Raw genomic sequence first — 23675 nt, forward strand, 5'->3', positions numbered from 1 at the left:
AGCCTTCCATCTTTCCGAGGTCGGTAAAATGAGGATCCAGATTGTTGGGGGCAATATGCTGACTCTGTAAACTACTCAGAGAGGGCTGTAAAGAACTATAAAGTGGTATATAAGTCTAAGTGCTATTGCTATAACAGCTTGACCATTTGTTAGTACCAATCCAAGAATATTCTCTTATTTTCAGCAATTTCACCCCATCGCAGAACCAAAGGCTCCATAACAAGAACACTGTTCAAATGGGACTGGGACCAAAAGACATTCCTGGATCATCCATAGAGGACATAGATCTGTACTGTCACTTTTTAATCCCATACCTCTTAAAACTGATCAGGTGAAATACAATGGATGGACATCACTCCATTATGTTGTATGTAGGCAATTAAAAAGAATAATGTATACCAAAGCTTGCAACAAGCAAATTGAGCTTTGGTTTACTCACTGGAAGTACTAGGAATTCTCTCTCATTCAGATATTAACTTAATATCTCACTACGTGGTGAGATGGGTGGCAAACAAATATAATAAATAAATGTGGCGAAATCCAAGCTTTGAAAGTGTATCTCTCTTGTGAGATAGGATTTTATGAGTCTGGAATATATCATAAATATTTACATTAGTAACATGCCATGTGATGGTAAATCTAAGCTTCCATATTTACACTAACAGCTGATAAAATGGATGAAATATAACACACCCTTTAAGCTGCAGAATATGGACTATTCAAAAAAGTGACTAGCAGATGAAACAGCACAACTGGAATGGCAATGTATAACGGCTGATCCACACAGCACTAAATCATGACTGGTGGATTAAATGAATTGCCTGGTTTTGAAACAAATACCAAACAAGTTCATTGACTGGATTCACATAACACAGACCAACAAATCAGCCAATCGTATTTTAGTTAGCAGGGAAGATGAGTCAATGCATGTTACTGCACGAGTACAGCCCTACCTACAAATTATTATTTTTTCAATAAAAAAATCAAAGCATGACTAAAATGAAGCATCTACGCTGTTTCCCTGAAAATGAGACTTCCCCAGTAATAAGCCCAATCAGGCTTTTGAGCACATGTGCTAAAATAAGCCCTCCCCGAAAATATTGCAACACAGCAGCAGCCATGAGGTGACCACGCTTGCTGCCTCCTGCACCTCAAAAATAATATGACCTCCCCAAAAATAAGGCCAAGCGCTACTTTCAGTGGTCAAAAGAAAATAAGACCATTCTGCTTCCGGTTGTTGAGAGCGACGGACTTGTTTGTCCACCCTGCGCTTTCTTGGTGGGCTCCCCTCGGCTGGGGGGGGGCACAGGGTGCCTTGAAGGAGCGCCCTGCCTTATGGGCTGCTCGCTGGGGGTCCCCTGGATCGGCAGCGGCCGCAGGGGAGCTCCTGGCATTGCCCCAGGAGCCGAGAAGCTAAAGGGGGTGCGCGACGGAGCTTTCATGCTCCCGCGCACTTTCGTGTCGAGGCAGCTGGATGATCTTGACAATTTGAAGACTACAGCTGCAGTGCGGTGAGATGTGAACCCTCCCCGATTCTCCCTTTGATATTTAAATGATTGTCAGCTTTCTAAAAGACTTTCAATCCCCTCCTGGGAAGTGTGATTGGAGGGAGGGGGACTTCCCCCCCCTTGGAAAAGCGGCTTTGGACGTATCTCCTCTTTCGGAGGAGAGAGAGAGAGTTTTAAAAGGAATCACACTCATTATAAGCAAGCAAATGAATGTTTTATTGCATTGTGAAAGAAAAGTGAATGATCTGACTTCTTCAAAAACTTTGAAAACTTTTGGCTTATTGCTTTCTGATCCCCGGTGTTGGCAAAGCAAGATGGCACACTTCCGTTGTCTTTATGCTCTTTGAAATTTGACTCCGCCTATGAAAATTGCTGGCATTGTACTTTTGCCTCCGTGACTCTCAGAAATAGCTCTTGCTACATAGTATCTTGGACTTGAATAACTGATTTAATTGAATTATAGAAAAGGTCTCTATTCCTGTCTGGACTGCCTGCCTCGTAGTCTCTCTTGGTTGTGCCCTTCCACAGTCACCATCTCATTGTATGGACATAGACACCTCTGAGTTCTTCTTTTTTTATAATGGCTCCGAAGAGACCACCACCTGGGAAACCAGGCTTTGCTGGTTCTGCTCCAGCATCTTCAACATCCAGTCCAATCGGACAACAGTCACTAACATCGTTTCTACAACCTAAAGCCCCTGAGGAGGAATCAACCCATCAGCTGCTTCAAAAGATCTTAAAGGGGCAGGAGGAACTGAAAAGCCAATTGAGAGAAATGAATGAACAGCTCAGAGAGAATCAAAACCAAACGGCACAAAACAAACAGAGACTGAAAGTTCTGGAGGAGGGGACAGCTGAGATGAGGGGGAGGTGAGGGGGGTCCAGAGAGGGAATTTAGAACTTGAGAACCACATCATAAAAATGGAATTTGAAAGGATGTCTTTTTTTCCTTAGATTTCAAAACGCAATTGAGACTGACAATGAAGACTTGAGGGAGATCATGACAAAAATGTTAGCTGAATATATTAAAAAAGACAAACAGCAGTTAGGATGGGATATTGACCTGGTTTATAGAGTTAATTCAGCTTATGCTAGAACACACAATGTTCCAAGAAAGGTTCACATTAAATTTCTTAGAAAGGCTACAAGAGATGAGATTCTGGGGGCACAAAGGGGGCAAACGTTAAAATACAAGGACAGAGAGATAGCCATCCTGCAACAAATCCCGAAGAAAGTAAGAGATAAAAGAAAAAAATATGCACTATTAGCAAAAAAATTATTTGATAAAGGATTCTGGTTCCGGTGGCTTCTGCCAGAAGGTATGCTGATATTCTGGGAGGGCAGCAGAGTTAGAATTAATACAACTATGGAGGCAGAGGCCTTCATGGAAAAAAACAAAGCCCTCATAGATAAAGCAGATGACACCATACAAGATATGGGCGGTGCAGAGGCTTTGGTGGCAGGCGGGGGGGAGGAGGCAACAATGAGAAAACTCAGATCACAGAAATAAGTTAGAAAAAAAGTGCAATTGCTGATATAAGGAATCTTTTTGTTTGATACAAAATAAATGATTGAAACTATTGAAAGATATAATGTAAAAATAAGCTGTCAAAATCTAGTTAAGCAATAACATCTTGTTCATCATTATGTAAAAGTTATGAGAATTGGGGGGAATACCATTTCCTGCATGATGTAGCTGTCAAAATTTGTAACCATACCCATCACCCTTTTCCTTAAAATTTTGTAAAACTAATAAAAAAAAATTTTCAAAAAAAAGAAAAAGAAAATAAGACCCTGTCTTATTTGGGGGGGAAACACGGTAATAAACTTGTGATATTTTTTTTCATGTACTTTTTTACATGCAATCTGTAGCAACCAGGAGCTACGCAGAAACAGCATGTGGGTTTTCGTGTGCAGGAATGATCTAATTAGGAGAGGGAAAATGACCGTTGGCTTACCTGAATGGTCTTTCTCTAGGCGCTGCGGGAGTGTCCAAGCACGGGTTAACATCAGCTTGCTGCCCAAGGACTGAGTTCGAATTCTTGTAGCTCCGCCTCTTGCTCCCCTCAGAGGCTCAGTTTTGAAAACGAAGGAGTGTCCAAAGGAACTGTCAATGCAATAGTCCAAATCCAATGAAACTACCCCGCGACCCCTGATAGGGTGGGGTTCGACACTCCCGCAGCCGCCTAGAGAAAGACCATTCAGGTAAGCCAACGGTCATTCTCCTAGGCACTGCTTGGAGTGTCCAAGCACGGGACATGCCAAAGCTATGATCCCCCAGGGAGGGAAGAACTGTTCACGGGCGCAGGACTAGCCACAACCCTCTGCAGAATTCTTCTCCCAAAGGCTGCCTCAGCCGAGGCAAAGGTGTCCAGTCTATAGTGCTTGACAAACAGTGACGGGCCTGACCACGTAGCAGCCCGGCAGATGTCCTCAATGGATGCCTGGGTGGCCCATGCAGCCGATGTAGCAGCACTTCTTGTCGAGTGTGCAGTGATACGAGGAGGCGCCGGCCTGCCCTGATGTTCGTAGGCCAGCTGGATACACGCCCTTATCCAGCGCCCTACTGTAGCGGAGGTGACCTTCTTGCCCATGGTGGCAGGTTGAAAGGACACAAAGAGGGCCTCCGACTTGCGGAAAGGAGCTGTTCTTTTCATGTAGATCCGCAGGGCACGGCGGATGTCCAGCTTATGCCACTCACGTTCCCTGGAGTGTTTGGGATGTGGACAAAAGTCCGGGAGGATCACTTCCTGCGAGCGGTGGAAAACGCTGTTGATTTTTGGTACGAATGCCGGGTCCAGTCGTAATATCACTCTGTCGGAATGGATGACGCAAAGGTCCTCTCTGACTGACAATGCTGCCAGTTCAGAGATCCGGCGTGCCGAAGTGATGGCAATGAGGAATGTCGTTTTGAGGGTCAGGTGGCGTAGTCCAACTGTCCGAAGGGGTTCAAATGGTGGCCCGGACAGAGAACGTAGCACCACGGACAGGTCCCAGGTAGGATACCTGTGGATGGTAGGAGGAGACAGATTGGTGGCTCCTTTGAGGAAATTGCGCACCTGCGGGTGTTTGCTGAGGGGCAGGTGCGACCCAGTAGACAAGATGGAGGCCAAGGCGGCAGTCTGGCGTTTGAGTGTATTGGGTGCCAGACCCGTCAAGACCGTCCTGCAAGAAGTCCAGAACTTGGGGAACAGTGGCAGAAGTGGCAGAGATCTGGTGTTGAAGGCACCAGCGAGAGAAGGCCGACCAGGTAGCTTCATAAATTCTGACCATTGATGGGCGTCTGGATGCCTGGATGGTGCGGATCACCTTATCCGAATATGCACTGAGCCTCAGGATCTCCCCTTCAAGTGCCACACGGCAAGTTTCAGCCACTGGGGTTCCGGGTGTTGGATGGCCCCTTGGCTGAGGGATATGCGGTCCTGAGGAATGCGCCAGGGACGAGACACTGAGAGACTGATCAGGTCGGCAAACCAGGATCTCCTCGGCCAGTGAGGAGCCACCAGCAGTATCTCCGCTCCCTCTGTCAGGATCTTCCCGATGACCTGTGGAATTAGCGGCAGGGGCGGGAAGGCGTACAGCAGGCCCGGAGGCCAGGGAGAGCGAAGAGCATCCGTGCCTTCCGCCCCTGGGCACTGAAACCTCGTGAAGTACCTGGGTAACTGGGCGTTGGCCGGAGACGCGAAGAGGTCGACGACTGGAAGGCCGAATCGCAGAGACAGCTGACGAAACAGTTCTGGGTGAAGGCGCCACTCCGTGTTCTGGATGGTGGATCTGCTGAGCCAGTCTGCAGTCGCGTTGTCCTCCCCCGAGATGTGGTCCGCCCGCAGGGACCTGAGGTGTCGTTCCGCCCACCGACCCAGGGACTCCACCTCCGTCATCAGAGCAAGGGATCGTGTGCCGCCCTGATGATTGATGTACGCTTTCGTGGCGATGTTGTCGGTCAGGATCAGCACATCCTTGTCCCTGACCAGCTGGAGGACATGCCGCAGGGCCAGTCTGGCAGCCCGGAGCTCTAGCCAGTTTATATTGTGGGCGAGCTCCGCTGGCGACCATCTGCCTTGGATCACCTGGTTCTGAAGGTGCGCCCCCCACCCGAAGAGGCTGGCATCAGTCGTGATGACCAGGCGCTCTGGCTCCTTGAAGTAGGAGCCCTTCAGGAGAGCATCCGACTGCCACCACCTGAGGGAACGAATTACCTTGGGGGGGGGAGCCGTATCACCCTCTTGGAGCTGCTGGCCATGCGTCTCTGGAGGGGCAGCAGGAACCACTGGAGGTCCCTCGCGTGGAGGCGTGCCCACGGGACCACCGAAATGCAGGACACCAGCTTCCCTAGCAGTTGGGAGAGGGAAACTACCGTTGCTGACCTGGAGGACCGGATCTTCCGCACGAGGGATCTGATGCTGTCCACTCTCTCTTGTGTGAGGAAGACCTTGCAGGACTCCGAGTCGATGATGGTGCCGAGATGCTGGATCCTGTGGGTCGGGTTGAGATGGCTCTTGGCCAGGTTGACCGAGAAGCCGTGCTGTTGCAAGACCTGAATGGTGGTGTTGAGGTCTTGCTGCGCCTGCTCCCTGAATGACGAGTGGATCAGGATGTCGTCCAGGTAACACTCCAGCCTCACTGGAATTGAGCGTAGGTGAGCTGCGATGGCGGCCAGCAGTTTGGTGAAAGTTCGTGGGGCCGACGAGAGTCCGAAGGGAAGGGCTCTGTACTGAAAATGCTGGTTGGCAAACTGGAACCTCAGGAACCTGCGATGCGCGGGGTGAATCGGAACATGCAGGTATGCCTCCTTCAGGTCTATCGAAGTCAAGAGGTCTCTCTGTCTGATGCACCCCAGGATGGTCTGCAGGGACTGCATCTTGAAGCGTTTGTATTCTAGATGCTTGTTGAGTCGCTTGAGGTCCAATATTGCCCGCACCCCTCCCGATGGCTTGGGGACTAGGAACAGGATGGAATAGAAGCCTGTGCCCTCCTGACCCTTGGGTACCCTTTCTATGGCCGCTATCTCTAAGAGGTGGTCTATCTCCGCCCTCATTAGTTGGAGCTTGTGAGGTGACCTGGGAGTGGGGCAGCGAACCCGGGATCTTGGAGGGTGGGAAAGGAAGTCCAGGGTCAGGCCGTGACGGACCGTATTGAGGATCCACGTGTCCGTCGTGGTCTCCTCCCACTGGGCGGCATAGAGTTGGAGACGGCCGCCTATGGGAGGGTCCCTGTGGCTGTCACTTGGATTTCCGGAAGGGGCGGTTGGAGAACCCCCCTCGGGAAGGTTTACGGTAGCCCTGTTGTCTATTTCTATCCCTGTAGAAAGGTCTGTCCTGGGAACGTTCCTGTGACTGGGAAAAGGGACGGCTGGAACCACCTGAGGAGGTGGAAGGCTCGGAACTCCGAAAGGAACCCCTACGAAAAGGCTGGCCCTTGCGTTCAGGTTTCTTGGTCATGGCTGGGAGTACCTTGCGTTTATCCTTGGATTCAATCAGAAAGGAATCCAAAGCCTCCCCAAAAAGTTTCCCACCCTTAAAGGGGGCGGAAGCCAGCTTCCACTTTGCCTTGACATCTGCCTGCCAGTGGCGGAGCCACAGTAGGCGACGAGAGGTCACATTGGCGGCTAATGCCCTGGAGGAAAACTTGGTGGCACTAAGTGAGGCATCAGCCGAGTATTCTATGGCTGCTATGATCTTATTCACGTTCTGTCTCATTTTGGTGTCCCCAGCCGGTAGGCCGGACAACAGTTTGCGGAGCCAGAAGAGAGCTGCCCTTCCGAAGTAGGAAGAGGCAGAAGATGCTCTCATGGCCCAAGCAGTGGCCATATGCGTCTTGATAGAAGACGATTCAGCCCTTTTGTCCTCTGCCTTGAGCCCCTCCAGTAATTCAGCAGGTAGAGCCGAATTGGAGGTAAGGGACATAATGGGGTCATCAACCTGGGGGAGCTTTAGGAGCTCCTCCAGAGGTTCTTCCATGGTATATAACCTCTTGTCGTTCCCACTGGGGTTTGCCAAGGAACCAGGCTGGGTCCATTGGCGTTGGATAATATCGAGGAACAGCTGAGGGGCTGGCACCAAGTCTAGGGGAGGAGAAACCTCGTTGAAAAGCCCTGCCCCTGGGTCCTGGGACCGATGGTCTCCATGGATGCCTGATCCGAGGTAGGTTTGGGCCTAGGGGCTGGAAGGCCCATCTGGGGTCCTGCAGCCCGGGCCTTGGTCAGGATAGCCCGAAACATGGAAGAGTTAAAAAGACCCAGAGAGGGCGGGGGTTCTGGTGTGGGATTTTCATCCTCAGAGAGGTCTGGAGCATCACGCTCCACCTCCTCTGAATCAGAAACCTCACTGATGCCCGAGGGGGCAGGTGAGGCCTCCCTAGCTGGAGGCCCCTGTGCCCTAGCCGGTTTTCCCTTGCTGGGATTAGCAGAGGCAAAGGGAAGCTTAGATGCCAGCTGCATCATCCCATCAGTGATACCCCGAGAGATGGCCTCTGCCACCACCTCCTGCATGCTTTTAGGCAAAGGAAGATCGTGGGCCTGAGGAGTATCTGGCCCAGTTACTGAATAAATGAAGGAACCCTCCTCTGCCGGGGAATCTGCCTCATCAAGGGAATCTGCTGCCAGGGAATGGCCTGGGGAACCCATAGAGGCCCTGGAAGGATTAGAGGAAAAATCAAATTCCTCCCTTTCCCCTGGAAGGGAGGGAGGAATCCCTTGCTTGGAGGTAGATGGAACAGGAATCCCTTCCTCCCCAGGAGTAGGAGCTGGGGGAAGGGCCTGCTGGGCAGATAGGGCCTTCTGGAATTGTTTTTCCAGGGCCCTCTGCCTCCTAGCAGCTAGTCTCTCCTCAGCCTTAGAAGGCTGCTTGGCTTTAGGAGCCTTTCCCTTAGCTGGGCATCCCACCCCTTCACCTTTAGCAGCAGGGTTGGTCCTGCTGCGTTTAGCTGCTGGTGGGCCAGCCTGCTGATCCACTTGCTTCTCCATAGCGTTGGGAACCCTTCCCGATGGCTGAGGTGCTGAAGAATCTGAGGCTTGCATCGCTGGGAACCTCGTGCTGCAGGCAAGTGGTGGCTGGAAAACGGCTCCGGCTGAGATGAGGCTGGAAGCCAGCAGATCCGTGCTGAAGAAGGCAAGGGTGAATGGTCTGGATGACCAAAAGAACCCCTGCGGCCGCTTGTAGGTCTGGGGGGAAGAGACCCAGTCAGGAGACCCTGCGATGGTCCTCTTCAACCCCTACTGCAGCGATCTGCAGAGAGCGCAGGCAACGCGATGAGGCTAAAAGCCCCGGCAAAAAAAGCGTGCCAAAATTTTTGAATAAAAATGGCCGCCGTTCGCGTTTTCGCGTCTGGAGCGGCACCGGGGGGAAAGGCTACAGCCTAATGCTGTCCTTTGGGGTCCTAGCCTCCTACCTGCTCCCCAGTTGTTCGTCGGCAGCCGCCAAACGAACCCCCTCCGGTGCGATCGCTCTCGTCGCTGCGAGAAGCGAGTCGCGCTCCAGGCAGCCTGGCTCGAGCGCGAAATTCAAACGGCAAACTCGAAAATCCAAGAAAATACAAGAAAAATACTACAAAATAACAAACTTCTATCTAGGAGCTAACTAAACTTAAAATTTTACTTAAAAGGAGCAAACTACACTAACCAGAGGGTCCAGTCTGCTGCTCAAGGACTGGATCTCCCCAAATTGCGTCCTGTAGGGCGACTGAGTTTTTAAAGCTGAACCTCTGAGGGGAGCAAGAGGCGGAGCTACAAGAATTCGAACTCAGTCCTTGGGCAGCAAGCTGATGTTAACCCGTGCTTGGACACTCCAAGCAGCGCCTAGGAGAATGAAGCTTTCTCTTCTTAATGTGCCAAGCAATATATCTAAACATATATTTTCCCTTTTGTGCTCAACAGAAAAATGTCATTCCCTGTTCCTCCCATAGCCTTTCCAGCAAGCTAATGAAAGCAATTTGCAGCCTAATACTTCTTATTAAATTCAGTATAGTATAGATGTATAGATGGACTAAATTTATGTGTATATACCGGACTGACACACATTTTACTCCCCAACTATAAAGCCACATGTAATCACAAACTTATCAATTTCATTTGCGACCACGTTCTTTTGAACTGTTAAAAAATTAAAAATATCCTTGAGTTCAGCTTAACTCTTGACAAATTCACCGACATGACTTTAGTTTTCTTGACAATAGAGGTGTTTGCCACTGCCTTGTTCCAGCCCACAAGAGTGGGCTATATTAAATATTAAATTTTATCTTATTGGTCATTAATGACAACAGAGAATTAGAAATAAGTACCTTACAGAAACAGGTACAGGAGAAAAAGCAGGAAAAAAACATTTTTTTTTCAAGAAATCCAAGTTTGCTGTTTTACTCTGATGAAGAATTTACATAGAATAGAATAGAATGGCATGGAATGGGGAATGGGAATTTTTAATTGGCCAAGTATGTGTGATTAGACACACAAGGAATTTGTCTCTGGTGCCTAAGCTCTCAGTGTAATTCAACAACAGTGATAGATCATTATCATAGTCATAGTCATCAGATAGGAGTCTGATTTGATTTTGCTTTACATTGGGACTCGCAACATAAAAGGTACAAAGACAACAATAATCAATAGATTGTTTTCCAAGAAAGAGGACACTTCCAAATTGTTCTTATTTTTAAACAAGTCATCACATACTGTTTTATCACTTTGGACAATCTCAATGATAATTTGAATAAATTATTGGTCATTAATGACAACACAAAATTAGAAACAGACACAAGGACATTTTTTCCCAAATGCTATCCCTCTACTAAACAACTAATTCCCACAACACTGTAATATTACCTACAAAGACTGTATTACTATTATTATTCTATTCTATTCTATTCTATTCTTCTAGAAACAGGAAGGAGGAGGAAAAGTGGTACAGGGCAGGCTTATGATAACCTGAATGGTAAACATGAAACTGCTTCTGGGAAGGTGTAGCATGAACTTCATGAAAGAGTAGGTGGACGCTTTTCCTTCCCACTCAAAACCAGAAACACTGCCCTGCTTCAAATCCTAATTTTAGGTCCCTAAATTGAATGCCCCCAACTGACCTCTGTCCACCCACAAATTAGTCCAGATAGTCCACGAGCTACGACCAAAATTGAATCCAAACTTTATGTTGCTAAGAGAAACACTTGTTAAGCGAGTTTGCCCCATTTTATGACTTTTGCTTGCCACTGTTACTAAGTGAATCATTGCACTTGTTAAGTTAGTGATGCAGTTGTTAAGTGAATCTGGTTTCCTCATTGACTTTGGTAGTCAGAAGGATGCAAAAGTGGATCACGTGACCCCCACAGGACACTGCAACCGTCGTAAACATGAACCAGTTGCCAGGCATCTGAATTTCGATCATGTGACCCTAGGGATTCTGCCACCGCTGTAACTATGGAAAAAAACTTGTCATAAGTCACTTTTTTTTCCAGAGCGGTGGTATCTTTGCACAGTTGCTAAATGAACTGTTGTAAGTCGAGGACTAAAAGAGATGCCAGGCATAAGGCAAAAAAAAAAAAAGCACAAGTCAGGCATCGAGAAACACCAAGACTCAGCAATAAGCAGAGTTTCACTCCTGGCGAGGAAAGCTATGGCAAATCTAGACAGCATACTAAAAAGCAGAGACATCCCCCTGCCAACAAAAGTGCGTCTAGACAAGGCTATGGTTTTCCCAGTTGCAATGGATGGCTGTGAAGGTTGGAAAGAACGGAAGCCTTTGAACTCTGGTGCTGGAGAAGACTCCTGCGAGTCTCTTGCACTGCAAGGCAATCGAACCGGTCAGTCCTGGAGGAGAGCCACCCTGACTGCTCTTTAGAAGGCCAGATCCTGAAGAGGAAACTCAAAGACTTTGGCCACCTAATGAGAAGAAAGAAGGACTCCTTGGAGAAGAGCCTAAAGCTGGGAACGATTTGAGGGCAAAAGAAGAAGGGGACGGCAGAGAATGAGGTGGCTGGATGGATTCACTGAAGCAGTTGGCGTGAGCTTAAATGGACTCCAGAGGATGGTAGAGGACAGGAAGGCCTGGAGGAACGTTGTCTATGTGGTCATGATGGGTGGGACACGACTTTGCAACTAACAATAACAACCACCACTCCAAAGCATGAAAGAGAAGAGGTTAAATTTGCAAAATCCATCAGTAAATGTATATATTTTGGACTTCAGCATCCATCATCTGTCTTGGCCTGGCCCTAAACATCTGGAAGAACCCTCCTCCCCCGCCCGCAAGGCTGCCTTAGCCCAGACTGTGCAATCCCGTATATAGGCCAGGCTTCCCCGATCTGACTCTCTTGGACTGTACTTCGGCTACCACAAATCCCATCATCCCCACAGGAACTTTGCACAGGAAGGTGCCGGAAGGGGGAGGAATTTTGGTGCTTCCCCGCCTCTCTTCTGCCTCCGCCCCCTCCCCCCTCCCCCCGCCAAGGAAAGAGGCGGATCGGCTCCCCACTCAGCCCGGCACCGCCTCTCTCTCCAGCTTCCCCGGCCCGCGCCCGCCCGCCCGCCCGGCCCGCTGAGGGGCTCCAGCGGCTCACCCACCACGGCCGGGGCGACGTAATAGCTCCGCCTCTGCCGAGCGCCTCAGACTGAGGGCGGAGCGGGAGGGCGGCGGCTCACTGCGCAGCCGCCAACTTTCGAGTTCCCTCGGGGTGGGACGCGCATGCGCCTCCGGCTCCTACGCATGGCTTTTGAATGGTCGCTATGGTGACGGCGGGCAGCTAGGGCCGACTGTTAAGATTGCCAACGGTCGCTCTCCTTTGAGGGAGCGACTTTTCCCCCCTCAGTGTATACTTTAGTTTAGTAGTAGAAAGGCTCGGAAATGGTTGTTTGCATGACTGTTTCGGCCACACTTTCTCTTCAGAAATGCGAGTTGCACAATCATCGCGCAAAACCTGCTACCCCCCACAGAGGTATCTTAAGGCTGAGGCGGGAAGACGGCTGGCAATTTTTCCTCAAACCGCCTGACAATTGAATTCGTTTTAACCGAAAGGTGCTTTTTTTTCAAGAGGCAACTGGAGTTTCTGTTTTTTTTTCTTTGAAGACGTTTCGCTTCTCATCCATGAAGCTTCAACTCTGAAGAAGCTTCTTGGATGAAAAGCGAAACGCCTTCAAAAGAAAAACACGAAAGTCCAGTTGACTCTTCGAAAAAGCATGTTTGAGATAACCAGGACCTAAATGACGAAGAATGTCCACAGACATTCGTTTTAATCTTAGTTAGGCTTTTCTTTATCTTGGCGGGCCTGGATTAAGCCACGAAAGAATTAAACGAGGCGCGCCAAGGCAAAGCGGTCTCTCCGCCTCCGCCGCTCTTGGAGCGAACTGCCTTCTGGGACGCGTAGTCTTCCCTCTCAGAGCGCGACGATTGGTTCCCGTGAAAGCCAACCAACGTTCGAGTCCCTCTGCACTCGCGCAATGCCCCTCCGGGACGCGTAGTTCTTTCTATCCCTGCCAGAGCGGATTAGCGGCAGGGGAAACTACAAATCCCGAAAGGCCAGGCGGGTCCTTCCGGCACTCAAAGAACTCAAGTGGGGGAGGAGTATTTCCCTCATCTGAGGTAAAGCAGCAAAGATGGCGTCGCGGTGGAGCGGAACTTCTGGCGGGGGCGAGAATCGGTTGGTGTCGCTGCCTTTGTCGCGGATCCGGGTGATCATGAAGAGTTCGCCCGAAGTCTCGAGCATCAACCCGGATGCGATTTTCCTCACCGCCAAGGCCACGGTGAGGGCCCGGGGAGGTGCCCCGGGGAGCCCTAGAGAAGTGAGGACGGTCCAGATGTGCCGGCTTTGCGGGAGGGGTGGGTTTCCGGGTCGCTGCACATCTGGAGGGCAGCGTTTCCAGACTGACAACGAAGCGGTTCACTAAGAAACGCTCCTAATTGGAGAAAGCTGGTGCTCTGAAGCAGCGTTGCTCAAACTTTGAGACGCTCAAACTTAAGACAGGAAGCAATGGATGGAAACTTATCAAGGAGGGATCCAACCTAAAACTAAGGAGAAATTTCCTGACTGAGGATAGTTAACCAGTGGAACGTCTTGCCACCAAAAGTTGTGGGCCATCCATCCCTGGAAGTTTTTAAGAAGAGACTGGAGTGTCACTTGTCTGAAATGCAAGGAAATGTTTTAATGTATGCCGATTAGTGTACATTCAAAGGGACAATAGAGTAATTCTAAGTTCTTAATGGTATAGGGAAGGCATTTGATAACCTACTACTAGATAAAGTAGAAGAATGTGGGTTAGACAGCATCACCACCAGATGGATTCGTAACTGGCTGACCAACCGCACTCAACGTGTAGTCCTCAATGGAACTGCATCTACATGGAGGGAAGTATGCAGTGGAGTACCCCAAGGCTCTGTTTTAGGCCCAGTACTCTTCAACATCTTCATCAATGATTTGGATGAGGGAATAAATGGGGAACTCATCAAATTTGCAGATGACACCAAGCTGGCAGGAATAGCCAACACTCCAGAAGATAGGCTTAAGATACAGAAGGATCTTGACAAACTTGAACATTGGGCACTAACAATGAAATTCAATGGTTTTCTAGGAAAACAAAATGCACAGGTACGGTACATGTGGTACCTTGTTCAATAATAGTAATTGTGAGAGGAATCTTGGAGTCCTCATGGACAACCATTTAAATATGAGCCAGCAATGTGTAGCAGCTGCCAAAAAAGCCAACACAGTTCTAGGGTTTCCTGTGTGAGTAGAGGGTTAGACTAGATGACCTCCAAGGGACCTTCCAACTCTTATTCTGTTTAGTTTTTTGCTTGCGTGGACTGCAACCGGAATGAGACATCTTGCTGTGGCCAACTCTCCACAACCAACTTGCCACAGGACAACTCTCCATGGGACAATTCAATTATTTAAAATAATTTTAAAATCTTAATTTTTGCTATTCATGTTTCATTCTGTCCCTCCTTTTACATCTTTTCTTTAATAGCAATAGCACTTAGACTTATACACGCTTCACAGTGCTTTACAGCCCTCTAAGCAGTTTACAGAGTCAACCTCTTGCCCCCAACAATTTGATTCTATTCCACCATTTCCTCAGTATTAGTGTAACTCTTGTTACAAGTGTTATGGCAAGTTGTCTTGCGGTAAGTTGTCCATGGTGAGTTGTAGACCTCACTGCAACTCCCAGAATTCCCCAGTCAATTAGCATCCATTAACAAACAATAGTGGTGATCTCTGATGCGTTTGAGCAGTAACCATGATCTTTTCCTTTTAGGAGCTGTTTGTTCAGTATTTAGCTACTTACGCTTACAAGCACGGCCAAGGCAACGAGCACAAAGCCCTGACATATACTGACCTGTCACAAGCAGTACAGAATTCTGACACCTTCCAGTTCCTTGCAGGTCAGTCTTTACTTTGCTAATATCATAACTGATGTGAAATAATCCCTAACAGGGAAAGGGGAGTGTGGAATTTTTCCATGTCAGTCTTTGAAAACTGTTAAGGCTTTTGGGTTATATTTTTGTTTATTAATGGGAATTGAGCAGAAAGAATCTCAACCCTTATTTTTTTTTAAAAAAAACAACCACCTATTTTAGGGGATAAAATATTTTGTTTCCTTATTGTTAAAACTACTGAGAATTGGGAATAGTTAAAAATGTCTCGTAGATCCTGAAAATAAATACATGGTATGTTAGGATCCATTAGCAATTTCATCTCTCCGATGTCATAATTGTGTACAATTATTTTTTAATCTAGCTGTAACAGAAATAAAACAAATGAAAAATATATCTTACAAACCTAGTCTATCCTAGATGGATGTGCTAAAAATTGGGGTGTCTAAATTGTGTCGCTATGACAACATTCTCAAAAAATCATTTTGTAATTTGCTTTTATTTATCAAATGTATATGCCACCCATCTCACTCAGCAAACTATGAATTATTTTCATAATTCAGTGGAAACTCAGTAGATGGGACATAGTGCAAATTCCTTTTGTAGTTGAAACATTTAATAAATTAATTCAAAGAATATTTTCTTTTCCAGATATTGTGCCAAAGAAAATCTTGGCAAGTAAATACCTGAAAATGCTTGAAAAAGAAAAAGAAGGAAAAGAGATAAGGGAGGAGGAAGAGGAAACAGAAGAAAGTGAGGCTGAAGATGCATCTTGACAGTACAGCTTGTTGATTTATGGCCTTGTATGTGTGCACTCTTGAATGGCTTGTGATCAACTGAATTCTTACATCCTTGAACCAGTGTCAGCTTTCAGAGTTAGAATTGCCAACTTTTGTACAATTACCTGCAAAGACTTATGGCAAAGACTTCTAAGTGGGACTGAACATATTTGCAGATCTTCGTTTTTCATCTTCAGCTTATAAACATAATATGGATGATTGTTTATAATATACCCAATGTCCGTGTTAACTAAATACTGTATTTTCAATACAGAATCATCTTCATTGCTCACATTGGGCAAATCTAAAAACGAGTAAAATCCTTTTACATGCCAATATTAAAAGTTCTCTTTCCTTTCAATGTAAGTTGGTAAAAAGGCTTCAAATTTCTTAAAAGCAAATTGTTTATATGACTAGTTGTATATAAGCTTCATTAGGCTCTGTTGGCATTCAAATTATCCATGTTGAAAACAAAATATTTTCAATGTCATCAGTTCCTATGTACAGTAATGTTACACTGATGTAAATAAAGAAAACAACTGCAGTTTTGTATGGATACATATATTGGGAAATTTGAATCCTTGTATGGTTTGAGATGACATTTATATAGTACAATACTGAGTAAAAGAACACAGATTTATTTTTTGGGGTATCAAAAACACTTTTAACATTTCTTTCACCAATCAAGCACATCAAGCGAGGCTTTGGTCAATTTGTGTATGTATGTGGGTTGATAGAGTTAAGACTGAGCATTCCAACAAAATCAGTGCCGTTTCTGGGGTAGGCATTCAGCAGTGAAAAGGTAAAATTAACCCCTTTCTTTAGCAGGGAAAAAATGATAGAAAAATATTATAAATTCAAGTTAAAAGATGTGCTACCAGTATCTACTTCTTTTGGAAAAGGGTCTGGATAGATTTGTTTACACCTACTTGTGTAACCTACAGCAGTTTTTAGAGGGGAAAATTCTTATCACAACACCCCCCCAAAAAACCCATGTAAAACTTAAAATCGGTGGGTACTTTTTCCATCTAAAATTATGTGGCTTACAGCCTACTTCCAGTCGGTTCAGGAACTACAGTCAAGGTAGGCAGCCATCAGAAAAAGGGACATCCTTTGACTACACTTCCACCTGATAAATGATAAAATGGGTTTCATGGTTGGGCTGACATAATACAACGTAAACATTCAATAAAACGTGGATTAAGCAAACCACGAGTGGTGTGAACAGAGTTATTCTAAATTTTAAGTTCTTGAGATCACAAACTATTGTAAACAAAACATTGCTGAAGAGAAATTTCCTTGGCAACATCTTATCAATTGGATCATATGGGTAGGCCTCAACTTATGATCACAATTGGGACCAGAATTTCTGTTGCAAAGCATGGTGGCTGCCACGTGAATTGCGCCCAATGTTATGATCACTGAAGTTGTTCAATGAATCGTGGTTATTAAGCAAATCCGGTTTGCCTCATTTGTCAGAAGCCAACTCTGAAGGTCAAGAATTGTGATCTCATGATTCCAGAATGCTTCAATTGTAAATACATGCGGTTTGCCAAGCACCCAAATATTGATGCTGTTGTGGTTGTGTGACCTAGTTGTTCAGTCACTTCTTTCAGTGCCACTATAAGTTTGAATGGTCACTAAATGAACGGTCGTAAGTCAAGGACTACCTGTAGGGTAAAGTTATTGAATACCGTTATGAGACACGCAAGAAATTTGCTTTCCAATGATGGGCAATTGGACTGAGCCAAAATTAACATGGCTTTCATCAGATTGCGGATGCGAAGTGGGAGTAGAGTGTGCAAACCCTGAGCTCCTTGAATTATTAGTGTTAGAGGCACAGAAAATAATACTTTTGAATGTGTAAGTATGAGTAATTTATTGACATACTATGAGGCAGAAACAAAATTGACACCATACAAAATAACTTTATAAAATATCATTCACATGTTTCATCAAGATTTACAGCATTTTGAGCTTGTTACATGTCTTATGGTATGGAGGTAAAAAAAAGAACACTATGCTAAATCTTTAGTAGCACTTTATAGTATATACACACACACATACACAAGGAAAAAAACCAAAGTATAAGGTTAGTTTGTCATCTTATTGCAGAAGTAGTGCAAAGTATTTTTACTAGCAAGCTGTAAAACAAACATGGAAAAAGGAATTGCCCAAGCTTAAAAACAGGACAATAGATGTGGCATTTCACAGTCTGTTTTTGTTTTTTTTTAAGCTTCCTTTTCAGTTTTCTCCCACTCGCCTTCCCGAAATTCTTTCCTCCACGTGACAAACCCATTTGGGGAATGCAAAAGTCCACGTTAAGACAATTGGATCCACAGTATATCTTGAGCAACCAAACAAAGCGTTACTCAAATTGGCTTGCATACGAATTCCAAATATGGCGCAGTTTTTGGTTTTGAGTGTGGCTCAGCTTCCCAGCTAGGCTGATTCCCAACTGGTTTGTTCAAACTTTGCTTTTTACCAATGGGTAAACAACCCACTGTCCTTCTTAATTTCAATCATGGCAAAAACCACAGTCGTGCAAGTATATATCAGAAGAGACCATATATTGCCTGTTTTACCGTCTTGGGATCCTTTTTCTGCAATTTTATTGTGTTAAAAAAAAAGTTACTACAACAGTCTAGAATGCAAGACAGACTTGATATCAACGTTGGACTAACACCAAGAAAGGATCAGAGTATCTAGCAAAGAGAGACCAATTCTAAAGTCTTCAGCCGAGCCAACAATTTAAAAAAATTGACAAGCTAGGTAGCCAATAACAAGAACAACTAACAAAAGGACACCCCACCCCATCCCGCCCAAAAGCTCTATGAAATAGAAAGGAACAAAATGCAGCATTTTCAGGCTCGTGTTTCAATCTTGAGGTACCTGTAAGTCTTCTTACCTTCTGCCCAAAGGACTATGGTATATTAAAAAACATTTTAAAATTCTTTACCGTAAGCCAATTTACAGGACTTTACTGAAAAAGTGCAATGAGACTGATCGTGTATCTGCAGCATATGAAATAGGATGGTTAGTCTTTTATAAAATATAGCTTTTCTAATAGACCCGTTGGGGGCAGTTCTATAGCACATTATTTATTTTTTTCTCGTTGTTTGAGTCTTTCTGCAGCAAACCAAATAAACTCCTTGGGATGTAGCAGTTTTGTTTGTTTTCTCCACAATGAAAATTAACCCTCTTAAAAGGAGAAGATTTCCGTGCTGTATTGGTTTCTGTTTATAAAGTCAAATTTCCATTTCAAAAAAATAAGTCTATTACAACTCAATCTCCCGCCAAAGTAACAATAAAGAGAACTTTTATTATATAAAAGGGCATTCAATCGTTCAGGATGTTACTTGGATGTTTTATTCCCTTTCCTGACATAAATTCATACTCTACTTATTATATACAGGCCTGTGTAGAGTATATATATGAGTAGTCACATATATAACATATACACACACACACACGTTTTCACGCATACGGCTTACCAAAATTAGCCAGTCTCAATAAACTAAGGTGGTTCAGCCATCCCTTCAGGTAAGGGACCAAACAAGAAAAACCATTTTCTAAAGCTTTCTACAGCATCCAAGCCAGGGCTGGGGTCAAAGGAGCGCTAAATAAGCAGGCATACGGAAGGGACTGTTAACCATAGTTTAAACTTCGCCATGAATATCTGGTCAAAATCGGTTTTGTTTTGAAATTTCAAGAAACACGTTACCAGCATTCTATGACGTTACACACTTTTATAGTTCTAATACGGCAAAACAAAACAAAAAAAACCCCATGCTTTCTTTGTTCAGAAATCTGACAGTTTGCGATTTTACTCTGACGAAGGATTTCCTTCTCAGATAGGAGTCTTGGCTTGATTTTGCTTCGCGTTGGGACTCACAACGTAAAAGGCACAAAAGACAAAAAAATAATCCCGTAGGTTGCTTTTCTAAGAAAGGTCCAAATTGTCCTTTTGTCTTCCAACGACAAGTCATTGCGTATTGTTTGGTCGCTTCAGACAATCGCCATGATAATTTGAATAAATTAGCACCCAACTGCTTAATCTGAGGTAGATTCAAACCGGAAAGGGAGCTGGGTCCTCTCACCACCTGATTTGCCATCAAATTAATCGTGAAAGTCAGCTGTGAGATGTTGAAAAGCTCTATTACACAGGTTTAGACAAATTTGTTGTGTTCAAAAAGAAGCAGGCTTCTCTCTCACATCATCTTGCAGTCGGGGAAACTGAATCACTTGTATAGGAATCCCTAAGCTAGCCCTTTAAACAACAATTTAATCGAATTATTTCGTATCCACCACCCCCGCCCCCGCATCACAACTTTGCATTTGGAACAACTGTGCAGCCGTACCCTGGAGTCAAACCCAAGATAATCATCGTAAAAATGTAGGGATGAGGAGCTGACACCGCATCCTCAGAAAACAGATTGGTTTTAAGCCTAGAAATGTTTAATTAAAAAAGAAAAAAGAGCGGGGGGGAATCTTGTGCCTTTGCAGGAAAATAGTATTTTCTTTTTAAATACAGGTTTTTGCATATTCTGATTCTGGACTAATTTAATATATTTGTTAAGGCATAAGATAAAAGACACATTACCCCACATAGCATCTAGTAAGCACATCATTAACATTGCTTAACATATATACATCGTTAATACAAATTCTCCCACACGGAGCTTTTTTTTTAAAAAAAAAATGTACAGAATGAAAGGTATAATCTACATCATTGACAAAGGAAGGAGAGGAAAAATGCAATTTCTCAAGTGCTAATTTTACAGTTCTGCAGAGTCTGTTGAACTCTGAAAAGGTATAAACTTGTTAAGGCTGCAATCCAATGTCTCTATTCCTAGGGGTAAGCCCCCCACTCCCCACCCCTCCCCACCCCAAACGAGACTTACTGTTGAGGAGACAATGTAGGATTGTGCTCTAAATATGCTTAAGTACCATTTGAAATAAGGCCAGCCACCACCTTTCTCTTTTGGGGGGTAGGAGGGTGGAAGGGGTGTGATTCAATTCCTGTGAATGGGTGAATTTAAGTTCTCGGAGGTACTTTATTCTCCTCTCAATAAATTGCGATTCAAATAAAGTGAAACCTGGATCCCAATGAAATCAAGAGGACAAGCTGTCAACAACACGTCCCACGGTTTCAGTGGGGGCTAAGTCTGGATCCCACTCTTTTTTAAAAAAAAACAACACCCTGAAACAGTTTATCATGATCAGCTTAAAATACTCCCAGGAGATATCCGCGAAATGTTATGCATACTGAAAGCTTTAAAAATCAAATTTCATCACACATCACACATCCTTCCTCAGTTGTTCTACCAAATCCTTCTCTTATGATTTACTTCTATGGATTATTAGGTATTAAAGGAAATCATCATGTTTATCTATAAGGTTTAGGAAGTCTTGGAGTTTCAAGACTATCTCACAAACAATAAAATCTATGCCTATCCACCTCATTCAGCAAGAAAGGTGCACCGCGTTTTAGTTCCTGTCCAGATGTTCTGATACACACCTAACATTTACACCTTGAAATACACAAATATCTATCTACAATCCCTTAATGGGTGAATTGGCCCTGGGAGAGAAACCAAAAACACAAGAGGCTTTTTACAAAGACACAAAATGAAGGGTGGTGAAACGGTGAAGCAAACACATCTGGAAACGTACAGAATTTCTCTCATCAGACATTTCTACCAACAGGAAAACAACAGCTAAGGAATTTGTGGTCCATTTTCTTTCATCCTTTCAGTTTAAAAGGTGTGCACATCACAGCCAGCTTATTATGATCAGAGGTAGGTCTTGTTTGCTTGATTACAAAGGAGAGCCAACAACAAAGGGGAGCAAGGTCTTTCCCTTCAAGGAGCTGTTAAGTTCTGGATGTAGACTTTGGAGTGTTGACCCAATATTCTGCTCTGAGAACATCTGCCTCTATTCAAAGCCTTCCCATTAAAGGGGTAGCGGTTGAGTCTAAGAAAGCACTTCTCCCACCAACCTCTGTCTCACTCAGTTTTATTCTGCTCAAAGGTCTTTATAGCCTCAGGAAATTGAAGACATCACCCTTCTCCCCACCATCAAAATCCCCCGAATCCTATGTAGACATCACAAGGACTTTTTAAAAAATAAAAATGCTACGGGGAGGGGGGTGGGGGTCAGAACTTTGGAGGTCTATTCAGAAGGAACCATAAAGACAAGTTAAAGGGACAGGGAGCATCTTAGGAGGCAGAAGGGAGGAGGAGGAGTTCCAGTTCTCCGTCTCATAAATGGGTGGGAAATTCAATAGAGGACAATATTTGTAGCTCAGGGTTGAATTGTGGGATCCTTGGTGCTCTCTATGCTTGGTTTCCTTGCAGTTGTTCCACTACAGAGGTGGGTTTTGCCGCGCACCAAAAATGCTCGCTTCGCTCATGCGCCTTTCTGTGCATGCGCTTTGCTCACACACAGGGTTAGCACGCATGCATGCGGCTTAGAAAACGTGGCTAAACAGGATGGCATAGCACTGGGACTCGTGGGCAGGCCCACATGTAGGTCTGACCCACTACCGGTTTGTCCGAAACAGTCCGAACAGGCTGAATACCACCACTGTTCCATTAGCCAAGCTAGGTAACATCGTCAGGGCTAGTAAGGAGTGAGGTTCCTAAACCAAGCCAAGTACCCCCCCAAAAAACTGCTAGGGAATTTCTAAAAGCCTGGCGCTCTGACAAATTAGCTATCAATAGTCACAAGGGCATAAACAAAATCTACATATTATGGGGGGGAAAAAGGTAATTAACGAACCAAAAAGGGAACAAAAAACCCCAAACACCTGCCCACCCAGATGAGCATAGATTAACTCCCAAGACTAACACCAGACCATCAATCAAGAAGTAAACAATACCCCAATCAAGGAACTGCCAAAGAAGCCCATAGCAAACAGCCCAACCAAAGAACCGCCAAGACTATTCTCACTAATACTGACAGGGAAAGCCACCAAGATACCAACTGAGAGCAAACCCCACTCCTTACTAGCACTGATGATATTACCTGGTTTGGGTAATGAAAGGTCTGCAAGAAAACACGCAAGTTCACCGAGCACCAAGACGACCCTGAGCCTGTCGGCTATTTTGTGAGAAGACTCATATTGTGTTCTCAAAATTACTTTCCTCAAAAGATGGGGACTCCCCCAACCTTCCTTAGCTGCACCGCTCTCCTCTGAAGCCTACCTGATGTCCTCCCTTCCAACAACTCCTGTAAGAATCCATACAGGGAGAGTTTCTGTCTTCTGTCTCAGAAATTGCCCTCAAGCTCTTCCTTGCGTGGGTTGAATGGGTTCTGCGCAGGGGCACATCCCTATTTTTAAAAGGATAGGCTGCTTCTGATAGGCTGGTTCTCTCTGATGGTTTGGCGGCTCTTCCCACTATTCGTCAGGTGGCTCCAGCCTTGAATAGCGTGAGGATCCTCATCATGAAATGCCATCAAAATGAGATCATGTATTATTATTATTAGAAACATATAAGTTGGTTGAATGTAATAACTAGGATTAATTCTACTAGTTTTATTTGTATTAGAATGTATGACACCCAGGTGCCACACTGTTCATGCACTGATACATATATATATAAACCCCCCAACCCCCCTCTCCCCCCAAATGAAAAATGGGATAATTCAAGCATCCCGGTTCTTCTTTCCCCAACACCAAAAACTGCAATGACGGCTTCCTTAGGACCATCGTTTGTAAAATCAGAAGCTACTCTGGGGAGGAGATTGTAAAAGCCCCCTCTTGAGTTACTTTCTCAGGAAAGGAAAGGGATCGATGGGATGGGACATTCCACCTTGTGTTCAAAGGTACAAACGTTGGCAACATTAAGTCAACAGTAAGTTACTCAGTTGGCTGTTTACAGCACACAGCCAGCAGGAGTCCTTATGCCAGTTTCAGTATATGGATAAAAGCCAAGGTTAGAGAAGGAGAGAAGAGAAGAGAAGAGAAGAGAAGAGAAGAGAAGAGAAGAGAAGAGAAGAGAAGAGAAGAGAAGAGAAGAAGGAAGGAAAAGGGAAGG

General features: G+C 45.2%; 2 protein-coding genes across 2 annotated transcripts in view; one reads left to right on the top strand and one right to left on the bottom strand.

Annotated features, from left to right (window-relative positions):
• The window catches only part of TRAPPC9 (trafficking protein particle complex subunit 9), a 361114-nt gene extending 348931 nt beyond the window's left edge, over positions 1–12183 (bottom strand). The window contains exon 1 of the mRNA XM_081951044.1: positions 12052–12183. The gene's annotated coding sequence lies outside the window, so the exon portion shown is untranslated. The remainder of the gene's footprint in view (positions 1–12051) is intronic.
• Positions 12184–12995: 812 nt separating this feature from the next.
• CHRAC1 (chromatin accessibility complex subunit 1) lies at positions 12996–16808 on the top strand. Its single transcript, XM_081951090.1, has 3 exons — positions 12996–13227; positions 14737–14863; positions 15506–16808. Exons 1-3 carry the CDS (start codon positions 13081–13083, stop codon positions 15628–15630), a joined length of 399 nt encoding a protein of 132 aa, XP_081807216.1. The 5' UTR covers positions 12996–13080; the 3' UTR covers positions 15631–16808.
• Positions 16809–23675: the final 6867 nt, after the last annotated feature.

The sequence above is a fragment of the Natrix helvetica genome (genome assembly GCF_964273705.1).
Source record: "Natrix helvetica genome assembly, chromosome: 4".
Taxonomy (NCBI): domain Eukaryota; kingdom Metazoa; phylum Chordata; class Lepidosauria; order Squamata; family Natricidae; genus Natrix; species Natrix helvetica.

Coding starts and splice junctions, on each gene's coding strand:
- CHRAC1 (XM_081951090.1), top strand. CDS start 13,081: ATGGCGTCGCGGTGGAGCGGAACTTCTGGCGGGGGCGAGAATCGGTTG. Junction 13,228..14,736: donor TCCTCACCGCCAAGGCCACG/GTGAGGGCCCGG, acceptor TTTTCCTTTTAG/GAGCTGTTTGTTCAGTATTT. Junction 14,864..15,505: donor CACCTTCCAGTTCCTTGCAG/GTCAGTCTTTAC, acceptor TTTCTTTTCCAG/ATATTGTGCCAAAGAAAATC.